This window comes from Notamacropus eugenii, chromosome 4 (assembly GCF_028372415.1).
Source record: "Notamacropus eugenii isolate mMacEug1 chromosome 4, mMacEug1.pri_v2, whole genome shotgun sequence".
In the NCBI taxonomy this organism is placed as follows: Eukaryota; Metazoa; Chordata; class Mammalia; order Diprotodontia; family Macropodidae; genus Notamacropus; species Notamacropus eugenii.
In genome coordinates, this window is record NC_092875.1 from 229,628,363 (window position 1) to 229,645,427 (window position 17,065).

General features: G+C 35.3%; 1 protein-coding gene across 6 annotated transcripts in view; it reads left to right on the forward strand.

Moving 5' to 3' along the window:
* PTPN2 (protein tyrosine phosphatase non-receptor type 2) overlaps nucleotides 1–17,065 on the forward strand; it is a 109,234-nt gene that overhangs the window by 88,895 nt on the left and 3,274 nt on the right. For 3 of the 6 annotated variants that reach the window (XM_072604193.1, XM_072604198.1, XM_072604192.1), the window contains exons 8-9: nucleotides 6,556–6,752; nucleotides 11,337–13,009. In XM_072604193.1, the coding sequence (XP_072460294.1) occupies nucleotides 6,556–6,752; nucleotides 11,337–11,556 (417 nt within the window). In that variant the 3' untranslated portion in view covers nucleotides 11,557–13,009. Of the gene's footprint in view, nucleotides 1–6,555; nucleotides 6,753–11,336; nucleotides 13,010–16,309; nucleotides 16,345–17,065 lie in introns of those variants that run through there. The other 3 variants (XM_072604197.1, XM_072604195.1, XM_072604194.1) reach the window with 2 other exon arrangements.

Genomic DNA, 17,065 nt, shown 5'->3' on the forward strand with positions numbered 1-17,065 from the left:
GTAAAAGCCTGAACTTGGATTGTTATGTAGAGTAGAAAGAAAGGTTGTGAAGATTGTAATGACCACCTTAGTACTACTATGTTTTTAATGCTGATAGTCTACAACTGGGCATTATTAATTGTTGTATTTCATACAGACTTCTGGAGAAGTACAGATGGTTCAGATATTCTTTTTAGTTGTTAAATCAGAATGGGCGAACCCTATTTGATGTTAGGGATACCCAGATTTGGGCAAGGCCTTTAACTTTTATTTTGCAAATTGATCACATCCTAACTTATCCACAGAGTTTTGGAAGTGTAGTACATGACAGACTTTGTTCACATTAGAAGACATTGGAATGCTATCCCTTTTATTCGTCAGTAATTATGTTAGGGTAGCTACATGGCACAATGGATAGAGTCCCAGACCAGGAGTCAAGAAGACTTATCTTCCAGAGTTCAAATCTGACTGCAGATATTAGTTGTATGACCCTGGGCAAGTCACTTAACTTAGTTTCCTCATTTGTAAAATGAGCTAGAGAAGGAAATGGAAAATCACTCCACTATCTTTGCCAAGAAAACCCTAAATGGGGTCACAAAGTGTCTGAAATAACTAAACAACAACAGAAAACTCAAGCTTCAATCTTATAAGGATATTTCAGTTTTATGTACTGTTTTAAGTACATAAAGGTTTACAGAGAGCTTTAGGTAGAGGCCCAGGAAATTTGAGATTCAAGTAGTGAAATGACTTACAGTAGTTTCTGAGGCAGAATTTGAACCTATAACTTAATGGCCCAAGTTCAGTTGTCTGTCCACTGTGCCAGGTTGCCTGTCACAAGCAAACACTGGACATATTTGACATATGTTGTTCCATTTAAGTTTCACAACAACCCTGAGGGGCATACTGTCCAGGTATTATGAACTGTATTTTACAGATGAGGAAAGAGACTTGTCAATTAAACTAAGAAACTATAGAATATTAGGTAACCACTCTCTTTTTGCAGCTAGCAGAACTTCTGACTATCTGCCAAAAGGATGACTGCATCTCAGAGTTCTTACCCAGGTCTAGTTTTCTGTTTCACGGGTTTGTTTGGTGACATATAGTGGCGGTTCGTATCACTCTGTTTTTACTCTTTCATATTTATAATCATAGGATGGTTGGTGGTTTATCACTGGAACACTTAGAAATTCAATATGTTATTCCTCTTACCACCTGATTTAGGATACCACCTCTTCTAATCACATATTTAATTGATGATTTCTCTTTAAAGATTTTATGAATGAGTGTTGCCCTTGACTGCCATATTACCCCACTTAACAAATAAGTCTGTTGACTAAATCAGTTTTATAGCTCTTTTAGTTTCCTTATTATTGGTTTACATTAAACATATATAAAAACATTGTAACTGATGTCATTATCCTTTTATCCATCACTTTTCCTTTTGTCAGGATTAATCACTTGGTTAAGGAGGTTAAGTATGATTTTATCCATTGTACACCAACTTTTTTTCTCATTTTTCCTTCAGCTTGATATTAATTTTGATGGTTTTTAAACTAAGTTGTCAATCTTGACTGTACACAGATAGCTAATTTTGGAATGAGTAAATATCAGTAATATGTCATTTCTCTTCTATTAAAATATGAGCTTTATTTTGGGGGATGTCATTCAATTCTCACTATGGCCAGTGCCTTCTGATTTTTTTCTCAAAGAAAGTATTCATGCTATATGTAAGCAGAAGCTGTGTAGCCTACAAATCTTTTCTTATGTATTACTCCAAAACCCTATTTCCAGCATATTTACTGTCTTTGGATAGTCCTACTTTTTTTCACTGAAGTCAGTGAGCGTTAGTATGCTTGTTTATTAGTATGCTTGTTTATTTAATGTTGAGGTCTTAATAAGTTTTTTATGGAATTTCTCTTTATTTTCACTGTGTTCTACAGATGTTAACATACAGTTAAAGTAATTTTTATAGTAGTGCTGGAGCTAATTTAACATTTGCAATATTAGATGACCAAATATTTCATGAAATATTGTTTCTTTTTGCCTTTGGGTGCACAATAAAACCAACTCCACTGGTTCTTTTAATTGCTTCTCTTTGAGGAGAACCTATGAAACATTCTTTTTTCTTTTAATTAATTAATTTATTTTTAGTTTTCAACATTCATTTCCACAAGATTTTGAGTTCCAATTTTTCTCCCCGTTTCTCCCCTCCCCCCACCCCAAGAAATCATGCATTCAGATTACCCCTTTGCCCCGTCTGCCCTACTTTTCCCCTATCCCCATCTTCTCTCTTTTCTTGTAGGGCAAGATAGATTTCTGTACCCCATTACCTGTATTTCTTATTTCCCAGTTGCATGCAAAAACAATTCTCAACATTTATTCCTAAAACTTTGCGTTCCAACTTCTCTCCCTTCCTCCCTCCCCACCCATTCCACTGAGAAGGCAAGCAATTCAGTATAGGTTAGATATGTGTAGTTATGCAAAAAGACTTCCATAATAGTCATGTTGTGAAAGACTGACTATTTACCTCCATCCTATCCTGCCCCCCATTTATTCTATTTTCTCTTTTGATCTTGTCCCTCCTCAAAAGTGTTTACTTCTAGTTACTCCCTCTTCCCATTTGCTTTCCCTCCTATTATCCCCACCACCCTGCTTATCCCCTTCTCCCCTACTTTCCTGTAGTGTAAGATAGATTTTCATACCAAATTGAGTGTGTATATTATTCTCTCCTTAAGTCAAATGTGATGAGAGTAAGCTTCACCTTTTCCCTTTCACCTCCCCCCTTTTCCCCTCCATTGGAAAAGTTTTTTCTTGCCTCTTTTATGAGAGATAATTTGCCCCATTCCATTTCTCCCTTTCTGCTCTCAATATATTCCTCTCTCACCCCTTAATTTTGTTTTTTTAGATTATCATCTCTTCCTATTCAGCTCACCCTAAGCCTTCTGTCTATATGTATATAATCCCTCCAACTACCCAAATACTGAGAAAAGTCTCAGGAGTTATAAATATTATCTTTCCATATAGGAATGTAAACAGTTCTACTTTAGTAAGTCCCTTTTGATTTCTCTTTGCTTCTCTTGATTCTTGTGTTTGAAAGTCAGTTTTTCTATTCAGCTCTGGTCTTTTCATCAAGAATGCTTCGAAGTCCTCTATTTCATTGAATGACCATTTTTTCCCCTGAAGTATTATACTCAGTTTTTCTGGGTAGATAATTCTTGGTTTTAATCCTAGTTCCTTTGACTTCTGGAATATCATATAACAAGCCCTTCTATCCCTTAATGTAGAAGCTGCTAGATCTTGTGTTATCCTGATTGTATTTCCACAATACTTGAATTGTTTCTTTCTGACTGCTGATAGTATTTTCTCCTTGACCTGGGAACTCTGGAATTTGGATACAATATTGCCAGGAGTTTTCTTTTTGTATCTCTTCCAGGAGATGATCAGTGGATTCTTTCAATATTGATTTTACCCTCTGGATCTAGAATATCAGGGTAGTTTTCCTTGATAATTTCTTGGAAGATGAGGTCTAGGCTCTTTTTTTTTTATCATGGACCAACAGTTTTTAAATTATCTCTCCTAGATCCATTTTCCAGGTCAGTTGTTTTTCCAATGAGATATTTCACACTATCTTCTATTTATTCATTCTTTTGATTTTGCTTTATAATTTCTTGGTTTCTCATAAAGTCATTAGCTTCCATCTGCTCCATACTGATTTTTAAAGAACTGTTTTCTTCAGTGAGCTTTTGAACCTCCTTTTCCATTTGGCTAATTCTTCTTTTTAAGCATTCTTCTCCTCATTGGCTTTTTGGACCTCTTTTGCCAATTGTTAGCCTATTTTTAAAGGTGTTATTTTCTTCAGCATTTTTTTGGGTCTCCAAAACTTGCTTTTCATGATTTTCTTGCATCACTCTCGTTTCTCTTCCCAATTTTTCCTCCACCTCTCTTACTTGATTTTCAAAATCTTTTTTGAGCTCTTCCATGACCTGAGACCATTGTGTATTTATTTTCGGAGGTTTTGAATGTAGAAGCCTTGACTTTGATGTCTTCCTCTGATGGTATTCTTTGTTCTTCCTCATCTGAAACGATGGAGGAAAATATCTGTTCACCAAGAAAGTAACCTTCTGTAGTCTTACTTTTTTTCCCTTTTTTAGGCATTTTCCCAGCCAATTACTTGACTTTTGAATACTTTATCAAGTGGAGGGTATACTCTAGGTATCTGTAAGTTCTCAGTTCCTCCAAGGTGGCACAATCAAGGGAGAGGAGTTTATTTCCTCTCCTGACCTGCACTGTGGTCTGGAAGCAACCACAGGCTTTCCTGCCCAGGATCCTCTCCAAAGGCTCCATCAGCTCCACCACACCAGTACTCCTCCTCACCCCAGGACCGCCACTCAGAACTGAGACCCAGATCAACCTCTCAGTTCCCCCAGGTCTTTAGGCAAAGGGCTCCAAAAATGGACACTTGCTGCCTCAGCAACTGCTGCAGCCCTGGGGGCAGGTCCAGATCGAGTGTCCTTCTCACCCAGGTGAAAGACCTTTCTCACTGACCTTTGAAGCTGTCTTTGGCATATATGGGTTGAGAAATCTGGGAACTGCAGCTGCTGCTTGAGATTCTGCGCCCTGAAGCCTGCTGCAGCCCTGTCCCTGCCATGTGTGGCCAAGGCCACACTGCGCTCTGCTCTGAACCTAGTACAATAGACCTTTCCTGTTGGCCTTCCAGGCTGTCTTGGATTGGAAATCTCTTTCACTCTGTTCTTTTGTGGCTTCTACTGCTCTGGAATTTGTTTAGAGTCATTTTTTACAGATATTTTATGGCCTTTGGGGATAGAGCTATAGCAGGTCTGTCCTTCTGCTCCGCCATCTTGGCTCCACTCCCTGTGAAACATTCTTTCAGATAGCTACAGCTTCCAAGATTGACACATTTCATATCCTCCAGCAGTATGTCTTTTTATTGGTCCCTGAATAAGGCTGTCATAACAGCTTAAAACTTGTGTGATTATTAGAAGGTATCTATAGAAGCAGAGGGAAGTCAAACAGGGTTAAAGGGTATTTTGTATTTTTTTTTTTTTTGGTTTCATGAACAACCACAACCAAAAAATACATTACTAAATAGCCAGCCTGCTAGTGATGAATCTTTCTATACTTGGTTAAGCAAACTTAAATCTATTGCTAAGGCCTTTCCAATGTAATAGAAATTATCAGAACTTGCATTCTTACATCATGGCCTTCAGGAATATTCCACTTCCACACCATAAGATGAGACAAAATACTTCATTTTTAATAAATAATTTGTGGTATTTCAGACATGCACTGAGCTGAAACTTATTTAAGGAAAAAATGAATTGTTAAATACTAAATGAAATTTTAAAAGAACAATTTCAAGCTAAAACTTTTTTTAAAAATATAGATCTATAATTTTGTGGTTATGGTAAACATTTGGCATGGAAACCCCCTCTTACTGATTAATGTCAACTGATCCACTCTTAGAGTTTCTTGGGCCACCAAGATAGGTGGTTACTTGCTCAGAATCACAGAGCTGGTTTGTGTCAGAGGTAGGACTTGATTTCAGGTGTTCCTGATTCAAAGGCCATATGCTATAGTTTTTTCAGCCATTTCCCATTTGATGAGCAAGCCCTTGGTTTCCATTTCTTTGTTATGACAAAGAGTTGCTTTGAACATATTTATACATATGGGACTTTTCTTTCCTTGAACTCTCAGGGACATTGCAGGATCAAAGGATAGGTACCCATTAGTGACTTTAGGGTCATATTTTCCATTTGATTTCCAGATTAGTTAGACCAATTCTTAAGTTACCAACTGTCTAGGTCTCATTTTGAAGAATTACAATGGCCTTCTGACTGTAGGCTATATCTATATATGTGTATCTTTAAAGCCATTCCTACAAATAATGGTTTTCTATTTCTCTGTGTGCCTATACTGTCCTCATATTCTTTGCCTCTTGCTTATCACTGTGGTAGTGGTGATAATGAACAGTTACAATGATGGATGCAGCTCCTTGTTGTTGGCTGTTTGGATCCAGGAAAAGGGAGTACAAGGATAGGTCAGTTCTCATATCTTTGAGTTCTAGTGCACTGTTAGGCAGACTAGGCAGAAGCACACTGAGATAAAGAAGCTGGCAGGTGACCTATCACCAGGCTCTTCTCTGTAATTTGATCAGGAACTAGATCATGCCAAATATTCTATTTTCATTACCACTAGAAAGTAAGAGATTGCTTTAGTACTTCAGTTACAAAATTCTCTTGGACAAGGACATGAGCTGTATGTATATACTTGCTCTAAATACTTCTCGAAATTCTATCATGAGGTTCTAGTATAATTTTTTTTAAATAAATGGCTTTAGAAAAGAGGAAGTGTTGCTAACCGTTGGTTATTATAATTGGTGAGGTATTTTAAATTGATAAAGTAGCTAATGGTGTACGTTATGAAACATTAAACTGAAGGATTCTTTTTTTTTAGGTTCCATGTTACACTTTTCTTCCCTTTTAGAAATGATGGAAAGAACTTTGTAATGAAGATGAGGTATTTTATTAACCATCATGTACTTTTCTCCCAATTTAGAAGCGGTGGAAAGAACTTTCCAATGAAGACGAGGCACCTAACTATGAGCATTCACCACCTCATCCAACTACAATAATTACTGGAAAGTACAATGGGAATAGGATGGGGTTTGAAGAAGATGAAAAAGATGACAAAATAAACATTACAGAACTCTCTACCACCAAGATGCAAGATACAGTAGAAGAGAGCACTGAAAGGTAAGTTTCATGGAGTTTATATGCTAGAAAAAAGCTTGTTTTATTTTGCATGTTTAGACAGGTTTATTGCACAGTGACTTCTTTTAAATAATCTTGCTTTGTAGAATCATAAAAGTCAAAGCTCCAAATTATTCTGCTCACTTCCAAATTGATTTACTGAGCATATCCGGTATACCTAGTATTATGGAAAATGTAAAGGAACTATAAGACACAGTTTCTTCTTCTGTACCATTGAATAATTTTATTTGTACTGCTTACTTTAAAGGGGTTTTATGAGCAAAGTTCTTTGTAAACCTTAAAGTTCTATACATATGTAAATGCAAATGTGAGGAAGTGTTATTTACTCCTAGGTATTTTTAGCATCTTAATTCTTCAGTTCCTTCTGTAACTTGTTCGTTTCCACAAGCTTTTATTTGTGCTTGTAATTTTCCTTGCCAGTGTTAATTCTTGCTTCAATTATTCAAATAATTTGTCCATTTGAAAATATCTTTCATTATTTGTCTTAATTTTTTTCCCATCTATACTATTTCTGGTGCTTAACAGTTTCATTTTTATTGTTGTCATCATGTTCTCATCTTTTTTAGTAAGGTTCAGCTAGAAGTAGTCCTGGTCCAGATCTGCTTTGTTTTTTTTTTCTGTTCTGGCTAGTGGTTATCATCCTACTTTTTTGTGGATTTTTTTTAACTGTCCAATCTGTTTGTCACCATCCTTAATCTCCTTGAGAGCCATGAATGTCATGTTTTTTTCTTTTTGTGCACAGTGCTTTGTCCTTAGTAGACACTTATTTTCAAAGTGAATTGAGTTCAGTGGAACTACAGTATTATGGTTTTTCTCCTACTTCTTGGGCTTTTTTTCTTCCCATTCCAGATTTCCAACTGCCTACTAAACATCTCCATTTGAATATCCCTTTAACATCTTAAGTTTGCCATATCTATAGTGTGCTGATCTTCTTTGTCCTTTTTCCCCCTATAAATGTATCTATTTCTCTATTTTTTCCTGCCATTCTTAGATTAACCCAGCCTTAAAACCAACATCCATGACTGTTTTTCTTCCTCCTGTATTGCCAGTTAAGCGCAAGTCCTGTTATTTCTTTACAATGTTTCTTGCCTATGTCTTGTCCTTTTAGTATGCACTTCAACCATCCTAGACCTTGCTACCTGATTCCTGGATCAGTAGTCTCTCAGTTTGTTTCATGTACTCATTCTTCTCAAATCCATCCTATTTAGATGCTAATTTCTTCTTCCTATAATAGTACTTGTATTTGTCACCTTTCTGGATGGAATTAGATAAGATTTGAAAGATGCAACCTTAAAGGACTATAAATGTTAGCTGTTGTTATCATTATGCCAAAATACCTTGATTGATTACCCATTACCTACACTGTAAAGGCCAGTTAATGAGAAAAGGCATCATGGTATTGTGAAAAAAGGACTGAATTTAGGAGCAGAAGGCTTGTGTTCAAGCGTCAGTTCTGGCACTTAATAAATAAATATGCAACTATGGACAAGTCACTTCACTTCTGAGCCTGTTTTCTCATTTGTAAAGTGGGATATTAATATTTATATTACCTATTTCACAGGAGCATTTCAAGGAAAGTGGTTTATAAATCTTAGGATACTATATTAATGTGAACTATGCCTCCCCCTATTATACCCAAGTGCTTTCATATATTAGATGATTATTCAGTATTACATTGGAACCTCCTGCCAAGATGGCTGTTTGAAGGAGGCAAGATAACCATTGTCATCCCTGCCCCCCAATCTTTGGACAAAATTCTGAAATTTGCATAAGCCTGAATATAGCTTAGAGGACCCAAAAGACCCTCTGAACCCCAGGAGGTGGCAGTCAGCACAAAAACCTAGGGGACACAGAGTGAGACAAACCGAACCATTTCACACAAAAGTGCAGCAGGTAGTGGAGCTTGGCCCTTGGCCCAAAGCCCCAATTCATGAACTCAATGCATGCTGGAGACACAAGTAAATCCAAGACCAACTAGTATAAAAAATTATTGCAAATCATAACTCCATAACAACTGTAGGCAGAAAAGCAAAGAAAAAAGTTTTCTACTATATAAATAATGGGAAATAATGAAGCATGAGGTAAGAAGTGGGGGAAAAAGTTCTTAAGGAAAGAATTTGAAGGAGAATAAGTAGCTTGGAAGAAAAAATGAATTTAACCCAAGAAATGGTATCCCTGAAAACTAGAATGGACCCAAGAGAAGTCAATGCCTCCATGAATCAGCAAGAAATGTTAGAACAAGATTGACAATTTATCTGTTTAAAATGTAAACTACCTAATCACAAACACTTGACCTGGAATCATTAAAGAATCATTAGACTCCCTGGAAATCAGGATTTTTTTAAAGCTTAGACACTGTATTTCAAAAAATTATAAATGAATACTGCCCGGATCTGTTTGAATTAAAGGGCAAAGTAAAGACAGAAAAGAATCCACTAGTCATCCCCTGACAGGAACCCCAAAAGGAGAAATCCCAGAAGTGTTAGTCAAATTCCAGATCTACCTCAACAACCTGAAGAAAAAAAAATACAGAAAGAAAGAAGGCATTCAGGTTCTGAGGAACTACAGTTAGGTTCACATAAGACCTGGTGAGTTCCATTATAAATGAGAAACAATTGGGAATACAATATCCTAAAGGCAAAAGACAATTAACAATAACTTATTCTGCTGAGTTGAACATAACTGTATAGGAGGAAATGGGTTTGTAAGGAAGTAGAAAGCTTTGAAGCATTCATAAAGAAAGAACCAAAATTGAATAGGAATTTTGAAATACAAACACAAGATTTCATAGAAATTTAGAAAGGTTAATGTATTTGAGCAATTGAAAGAAGCTATGGGATGATGATGTGTGGTGCAAACATTTGAATGGAAGAGAAGAAACATTCATTTGGTTCCTTTCAGAACCATGTTTTCAAAGGGTTTTGAGGGAGTTAAATAAGAAAAACAGGTCTTGGGAGTGGATTGGTTGTATTCTGAGGAATTTAAGAGGAGAAAGAAGAGAGAGTGAACAAGGGAATACACCAGGATAGAAATAAAGAAAAAGGGGTGAATAAAACTTTCTACTTTCTTTAATTTGAGGGGTTGAGGAGAGTATATAAACATGAAGGAAGGAGTAAGAGAGTAGCCCTCCGATGAACTTCATTTTTATATGAAACAGAAAAAGAGGATTGAATACTTACACCTTGGTGTGGAAAAGTATCACACTTATCAAGGAATCAAACAGGAGTAGGTGGGGAATTAAGAGAAAGGATAATAAATACCACAGAGAAAATTAGCAAAAAGCATGTTCATAACAATATCATTCAGATATTTGAATATACAAAAATCCAACATAATCCAGTGATATTTCTCCATGTATTTAATAGTAATAAAAGTAATAGCTGTTCACATGTATATAGTTGTCAGTTGCCTCACAAACACCTCTGTGACACAGACAGTGTTATTACCATTTTGCAGTTGAGGAAACAGAGGTGAGGGACATTTTCGTGATAACACAGTAAACAAGCATGTAAGGTAGGATTCAAAGCCACATCTCCCAAACCCAGCATTCTTTTCGATCCACCAAAGAGTCACATCATGTATTTATAAGTTATATACTATATTTCACCGCATGAGTTAGATGTCTGCATGCCCCCTTTTTCACAAGGTCTTTTATGGAAGGTCTAAAGAAATCCTGCCATGTCACCTTCATGCTAAGATGTTAGAGGCCGTGAATATGTGATACTTTGTGTTTCTCTTAAGATTTACAGAATATTTGTCTTACAACAATTCTTTGGTGTGAATTAAATATTGTTATCTCTATGAGAAAACAGGTTTAAAGAAATTAAGTTGATTTGAAATTCATTAAATTTTATGTGTCAGAGCCAGCATTTGAATCCAGGCTTGTATAACTACCAAGTTTAGTGATCTTTGCATTAACCCTTCTTCCTTTGTAAATTAAATGGCCAACACTTACCTGTGATTGGTTTCTCAGACTGGAAATACTCCTTATCTGGCCAGACTCCTGAAGCTGTATTACTCAGATTTGTAATGATTTTGAGGAAAGAAAACTTTTCTTGCAGCTTCTGTCACAGAATATCTCAGAATTGAAGGGTTTTCATTAAAACAAGGTTAGGACAGAATAGAGAAATGTCAACTAGATGTAAACTTCAGAAAACCAAAGCTTCCAGGAGATGATGAAAATCCTAAGAAGATAAACCTGATGGTAAAAGAATGCTTTAGGTTCTGTTCTTATACTTAAGCTCCTTTTCCTCTGGCTATATTTAAAAACAACAACCAAACAAAACATAAGTACTCTACAAAAGCCTCCTTAGCAAAGCTTTGACTTCAGTTTTGAGATCACAGTGAGGTATAAAACTTTTCTAGAAATTGATTGCATTTTTCACATTAAGTATAGAAGTAATTTGGAGCATCAAGGGTTTGGGGATTTTATTTTGTTGTGTTCAAGTGCTTTATATCTCTATGGAATTAGTATGTTGGGGGAGGTATTTTTTTTTGCTCTGTTTCTTTTGTCTTAAGTAGAAAATAAAATTCAGCTAATTAGTTTGCTTATGTATTTGTTTGTAGTGCCATTCGGAAACGATACCGAGAGGACAGAAAAGCTAATACAGCTCAAAAAGTGCAGCAGATGAAACAGAGGCTAAGTGAGACTGAACGAAAAAGAAAAAGGTGGTTATATTGGAAACCTATTCTCACTAAGATGGGGTTTGGTACACTCATTTTGGTTGGCGCTTTTGCTTGCTGGACATTGTATTCTCAGCAGTATTCCTTACAAGTAGAGCCTTAATTTGCACAGCAAGCTTCTGCACTAGTAGTTGATTGAGTTGCTGCTGCAGTTAATCGCTAGGGCTTTGTCTCTTAGCAGCAAGCTCCCTACTCGTACCTGAAAATGGCGTAGTAGAATAGACACCAACCAGATAAGTGATGGAAATCAGTCACAAGTCAACATCTCAGGACTTTGACCTGCAGGTACTTCTGAAAAACCAAACTGTAAACTGCTATATAAAATAAAGATATTAATGTTTGTTTTCAAGAAAAGTTTATAATTTTTTTTTTGTAAATGTGTTGATACAGTTAAAAAGTTACATTTCACGAAATTAAGCTGAAAAAACCCTTGACCAGAGGGATATATCTATGTAGGTTGTCTAGGTTTTAATTCACACACCTGATACAAGCAATAAACATTGTGGTTTTATCTCCATTAAAACAAATGATCCTTAAAGATGTGCAAAATGTGTAATGTATTCTCAACATGGGCATCAACATTTTATATTCTTAGGATAAATATATTTTATAACTGCCTATTTAATCCTTTTGTAGTTAACTGTACTTTTGAAAAAACAAGAAGCCCAGTTTGAAAAGATCTGTTACCCCAAAAAATTTTATTTTGGAACTGAATGTTCTGGTTTGTGCATTGAATTAGATGTACCATATAAATTTTCATTATTACTAGAGATTTGGTATTAGTGACTAAAAGTCTGATGGAGCAATTTCTACTGTATATTTTGCATTCCATTGTGTTTTGCTATTTCCCACACTGAAGAATAAACCAAAAGCAATTCCCCCAAAAAACATTTAAAGAAAAATGCTGCTTATAGGGACACTGTCAGGTAACTCTTAATCCAAAATGTAAGCCTCTTTAAAATTTATTTTTCTATAGTTCATTATAAAAATATTTTCATAAAAATTTTAGTGATAATATACTAAGACTATAATTGAGGGTAATGCGTGACATTGAAGAAGTAAAATATTAGCCACCACTTAATCTCAGTCTATAGTCTCATTTTCCTAAACTGAATGAAATGTGAACATTTGGCTTAATCTTTTATGTTCCCAAGTGAATTTTAAAGTTCTCTAAACTATTTGGTTAAAAGATTAATTTCACAGCCTGACCGTGTCCCTTTAAATTCTTAATGAGATTGTTGAAAAAAAAAAAAACCAAAAAACCTTTGGCTTTTAAAAGCACATTGTTTTAATAGAAGCTATGTTCAGAGTTTAGAATGCTCTTCAGAGTGCTAGCTTTATTAAAGTTCCAACATTCCATTCAACGTTTAGCTTGTCTGTATTTTGTTTCAATTTACATTGCAAATATTTGGAATTTTCAGAGAAATATAGATAGTATAGATAAGCATCTTAAAATGTTTTGGTTGAAGTTGTTGAAAGTGTTCAATTACATTGAAAATACTTAATATAGATTGTAGGTGATACAACTACTTATTAAATAAGTATTTTTTAACTTGTGCCTGTGTCCTAATTCAGTATTATTTTCTTTAAACTTTTAGTCGAGGAAATAGTCAGGAGGCATTTCATATGCATTTTTACATTACATCTGTTTTGGTGCCAAGACCATACATTTTGGGGCATCATCCAAAACTAAGTTTATTCCCTGCAGTATCCTTGCTTTCCAACTTAGTTTGTTTTTTTCCTTTTGATTCAATGTTTTCAGAGTGTATTTGAATCTCAGGTTACATGTTATATTAGATTTAGTTAATCAACCAGCTGGAATTGGATCTGTTGAAAGAAAATTTTTATAACACTTCCATGATGTACTGGGAAAAACACTGCATTTGTAGTCAAAGCTCTGGATCTTGGGCAAGTCATATCCCTCTATGCGCCTCAGTTTCCTCATCTATAAAATGAAGGGTTTAGACTCGATGGTCCCAAAGCTCTCTTGCAAGTCTCAATCTATATTAACCTGTACATATGTAGGTAGTGCTAAAAAGACAATATCCATTCATGTCTTCACTATTTACACTGCTCTCCATTTTGGAACAATTCACAGTTCTAGAGTATTATATACCTCTGTTTCAGCTTTGCTTTTTATTCTTATTTGTCTTTACTTTGTTTAACATGTCCTTTGTGAGAACCAGTATAGTAGAAACTCACTATTGGTGAGCCCTTACAAGGACCGAAATCCTGGAGGAAGTACTTTTTCTGGTGAAAGTCCTGGAAAATGTTATTCAGTAGGCAGTACCCTAGAACTTTAAACATTATTGAAAGATTTTACCTGAACAACATTGACCAATATTGTAGGGGAGCTAGGTAGTGCAGTGGATAGAGTGCTGGGCCTGAAATCAGGAAAACTCTTCTTCCTGAGTTCAAATCCAGCCTCAGACGCTTAATAATAGCTACATGACCCTGGGCAAGTCACTTAACTGTCTCAGTTTCCTCATCTGTAAAATGAGCTGGAGAAGGAAATGGCAGACCACTCCAGTATCTTTGCCAAGAAAACCCCAAATGGGGTCACAGAAAGTCAGACACAACTGAAAATGACTGAACAGAAATACAGATTCGTAAAAGTTTGTGTTATTGTTTTGATATTGTTGGAAATTTGTCCATCAATACAGATTCATTTATTAGATGAAGAATGGCATAGCTATTACCAGCATATTGTAGTAGAAATAATATTAGATTTAGAATTCAAGAACCTAGATTTGTATTCTAGTGCAGATATTTTCTATCTCTTTGACCTTCAGACCATTAGTTTTCCTCCCTGGGAAAATGTAGATGTTGGATTTCATGAGATCCAAAGTTCTTTGTAGTTCTAAATCTATGAACCATTATCATCTAGAAGTTTATATTCTAAGCTAGGAGTTTACAATTCAAGGTAGACATTTCATTTTTTAAAATTAATATACTTGAGATATTAATTTTATTAGATGTTACACAGAGGTATATTAACTCTATAGTTCAATTTTTATTAACTAGAGTATTGGTTCTTTAGGTTCAAGAAGTAAGGAGAATAAACAGTGGTTTGATTTGTTTTTCAGAATGGCTGTTTACTCTGTTTTCTAGTTTGTATCTGGGTGCTCTTCTGTCATCATAGTGTTTGGCCTAACCCAAGAAAGTGGTCAAATGGATTCATGATTTCATCAATGTGATTACTTCCTACTTTGGTGCAGATCTCTACCCAGTCATGCCTTATCTTGGGCAGTTATTATCAGTGCATTTCTACAAATCTGCCATAAAGGATCAATCCAATATAATGGACACTTACCTCTTGCTCTCTTAATGTTTTTATGAATCCCAGTGCAATGCTCAGGCTGTATGTTATCCTTTATTCTTACTGTACAGTCAGCCCACCTCCTTTTCTGCTCCCTCTCACATCTCTAATGCAAGTCAATACTGTTTTCTTTTGGCTAAGAAAGTAAATGAAGTAATAATAAATTTTTTCAAAGGCCGCTTTATGCCAAATGACTATTAATTCTTTCTACATTTCTTTGTGAAATTTACAACTGGTATAGAATACAATTCTTTCTGTTTTTGGACTTTCCAGCCTACTTAGGTAGACTTCCTTAGCCATGTTCCAGTTCTAGTGAGTTATTAGGAGGGTAAAGAAAGTGATTTTTCAAAGTATTCTGATAACACAATTAGTTATATTCATTACATATTCAGAAGTTTGGGGGAATAATCCAAATGCTTTTGCCTCTTGCTTTTCTTTGTGTGTGCCCTCGTTCATCCCTTGCTCTTTTAGAATCTACCAAAGGATGGTCATGAGAAGGGAAAGGAAGTGACAGTAATTAGTGAAGTCCAGTCAATGAGTTTTTATCAAGTGCTTACTTACTATGTGCCAGGCCCTGTGCTAGTCAAGTTGTCCATTTAATGACAGCTCCGATAAAAGTTCTGTCATGCAGAAGTTGTAACTTGCTTTACATAACATACGGGGTCTTTTTGGCCATTTCTTTTATTTATCTCTGCTTTTCTTGTCCTCTTTTGTCCTGAATAACATTTGTATAAATTTGCACTTACCTTTTTTAAAATAGGTTATAAAAGTAGTTAGTTTGTACAATAGAATACCTCACTTTTTGTAATAATTACTTATTTGCTTTCAGACCAGCTTGAGTGAGGCCCAGCATTTAGAGAGAAATCTCTTTTGCAGATAGAGATGTTTTCTGCTGTTAATTTCTAAAATGACATTCAAGGATTAGAGTCAAACCATTCTCAGAAAAGTGAGAGAAGCATTTTTATCTGTGTGAATGTATGCTTTATAATTATCGCAGATACAAACCTGAAGTTTTGATGGAATTTACAATTTTCTTATTTAGTGTCTGCTATACATTTTAAATTCACGTTAGTGAATGCATTTTCAAAATATTCATCTACTTTATAGGAGGCTATACAGGACACATGAACAGCTATGCTATGTTATTTACACAATGAAAACCAGAAATTGATATTTTTCCTTGAATTTTAATTTTGACCTTAAGAGAAATCTATGAACATCTTTTCTTTTTTAAGTCATATAAACCAAATATCATAATATTTTAGGACTAATACTTCACATAGGAGTTGGAGTTCTATAAACCCAAGTTTATCCCTTCTGCATGTCTATAAAGTCCAAGCCTGGGTAGAGACAGTTGAGTGGAGAATAATATGGGGGTAGTTAGGTGGAAGAGAATAACCATTGGGTTGGCCTTTCCGGGCCATAAAAGATTAGCCACATCCTTCAATTCAATCTAGGGCACAATAAAGCAGTCAATAAAACCTCATAGATTGTATCTAACTGGTTGGTGGATTCTGCTTTTTGTTCCTGACCCCAGGTGTTGCAAGTACTGCCAGTTTGGACTTAACAGAGGTGTGTATTCACAAAAACCAGATCTATATTCTTAAACATATAGCACTCATGGTGGTATTTCATGCCTTTAGTAGACTGTATTTTAGGGTGGGTTTGTTTTGTTTTGTTTTTGTTTTTGGTTGTTTTGTTTTTGTTTTGCATTTAAATGACTATCTTTAGAAAAATTTTATATTAATGTGCATGCAACAGGACATTTTTTTATTTCTAGCTTATGAAATTACACAATAGAAAACCAAGTCTTAATGACTTTAAATTCAAATATCTGGATACCTACTGGATCATCTGTTATTGTGGGGCTAAAGAAAACTCATTCATGTGTTTTTTGCTTGAGTTTGCTATTTGTTATGTGTATCTTTCTTGGGAAACAATATTTAGGGATGACTTCACAAGTTGTTGCCTTGCTAAGAACAAAGTGGAAAATCGGCAGGGCTATTTCATTCAAGTGCAAGAATATTTTAGTGTTTATTTTGTGTACTATCTCATCAACTTCTGGTTTAACAGGGCAACTAGACTCATCAAGTATTTATTGAATGCCTATTATGTGTTTAGCACTAGCCCAGCAAATTAGTGGATAATCCAGGGAATTTAAGTTCTTTTACTTTCATTGTTCTTTCCTAGAATGATTTACTTGAAAATTTTGAGCCCTGACATTTCCTCTTCAGCAACAAAACCTTTCTGTCTTTAACAGTTACGTTGCTTTAAGGACTCCTCAGAGTGATGG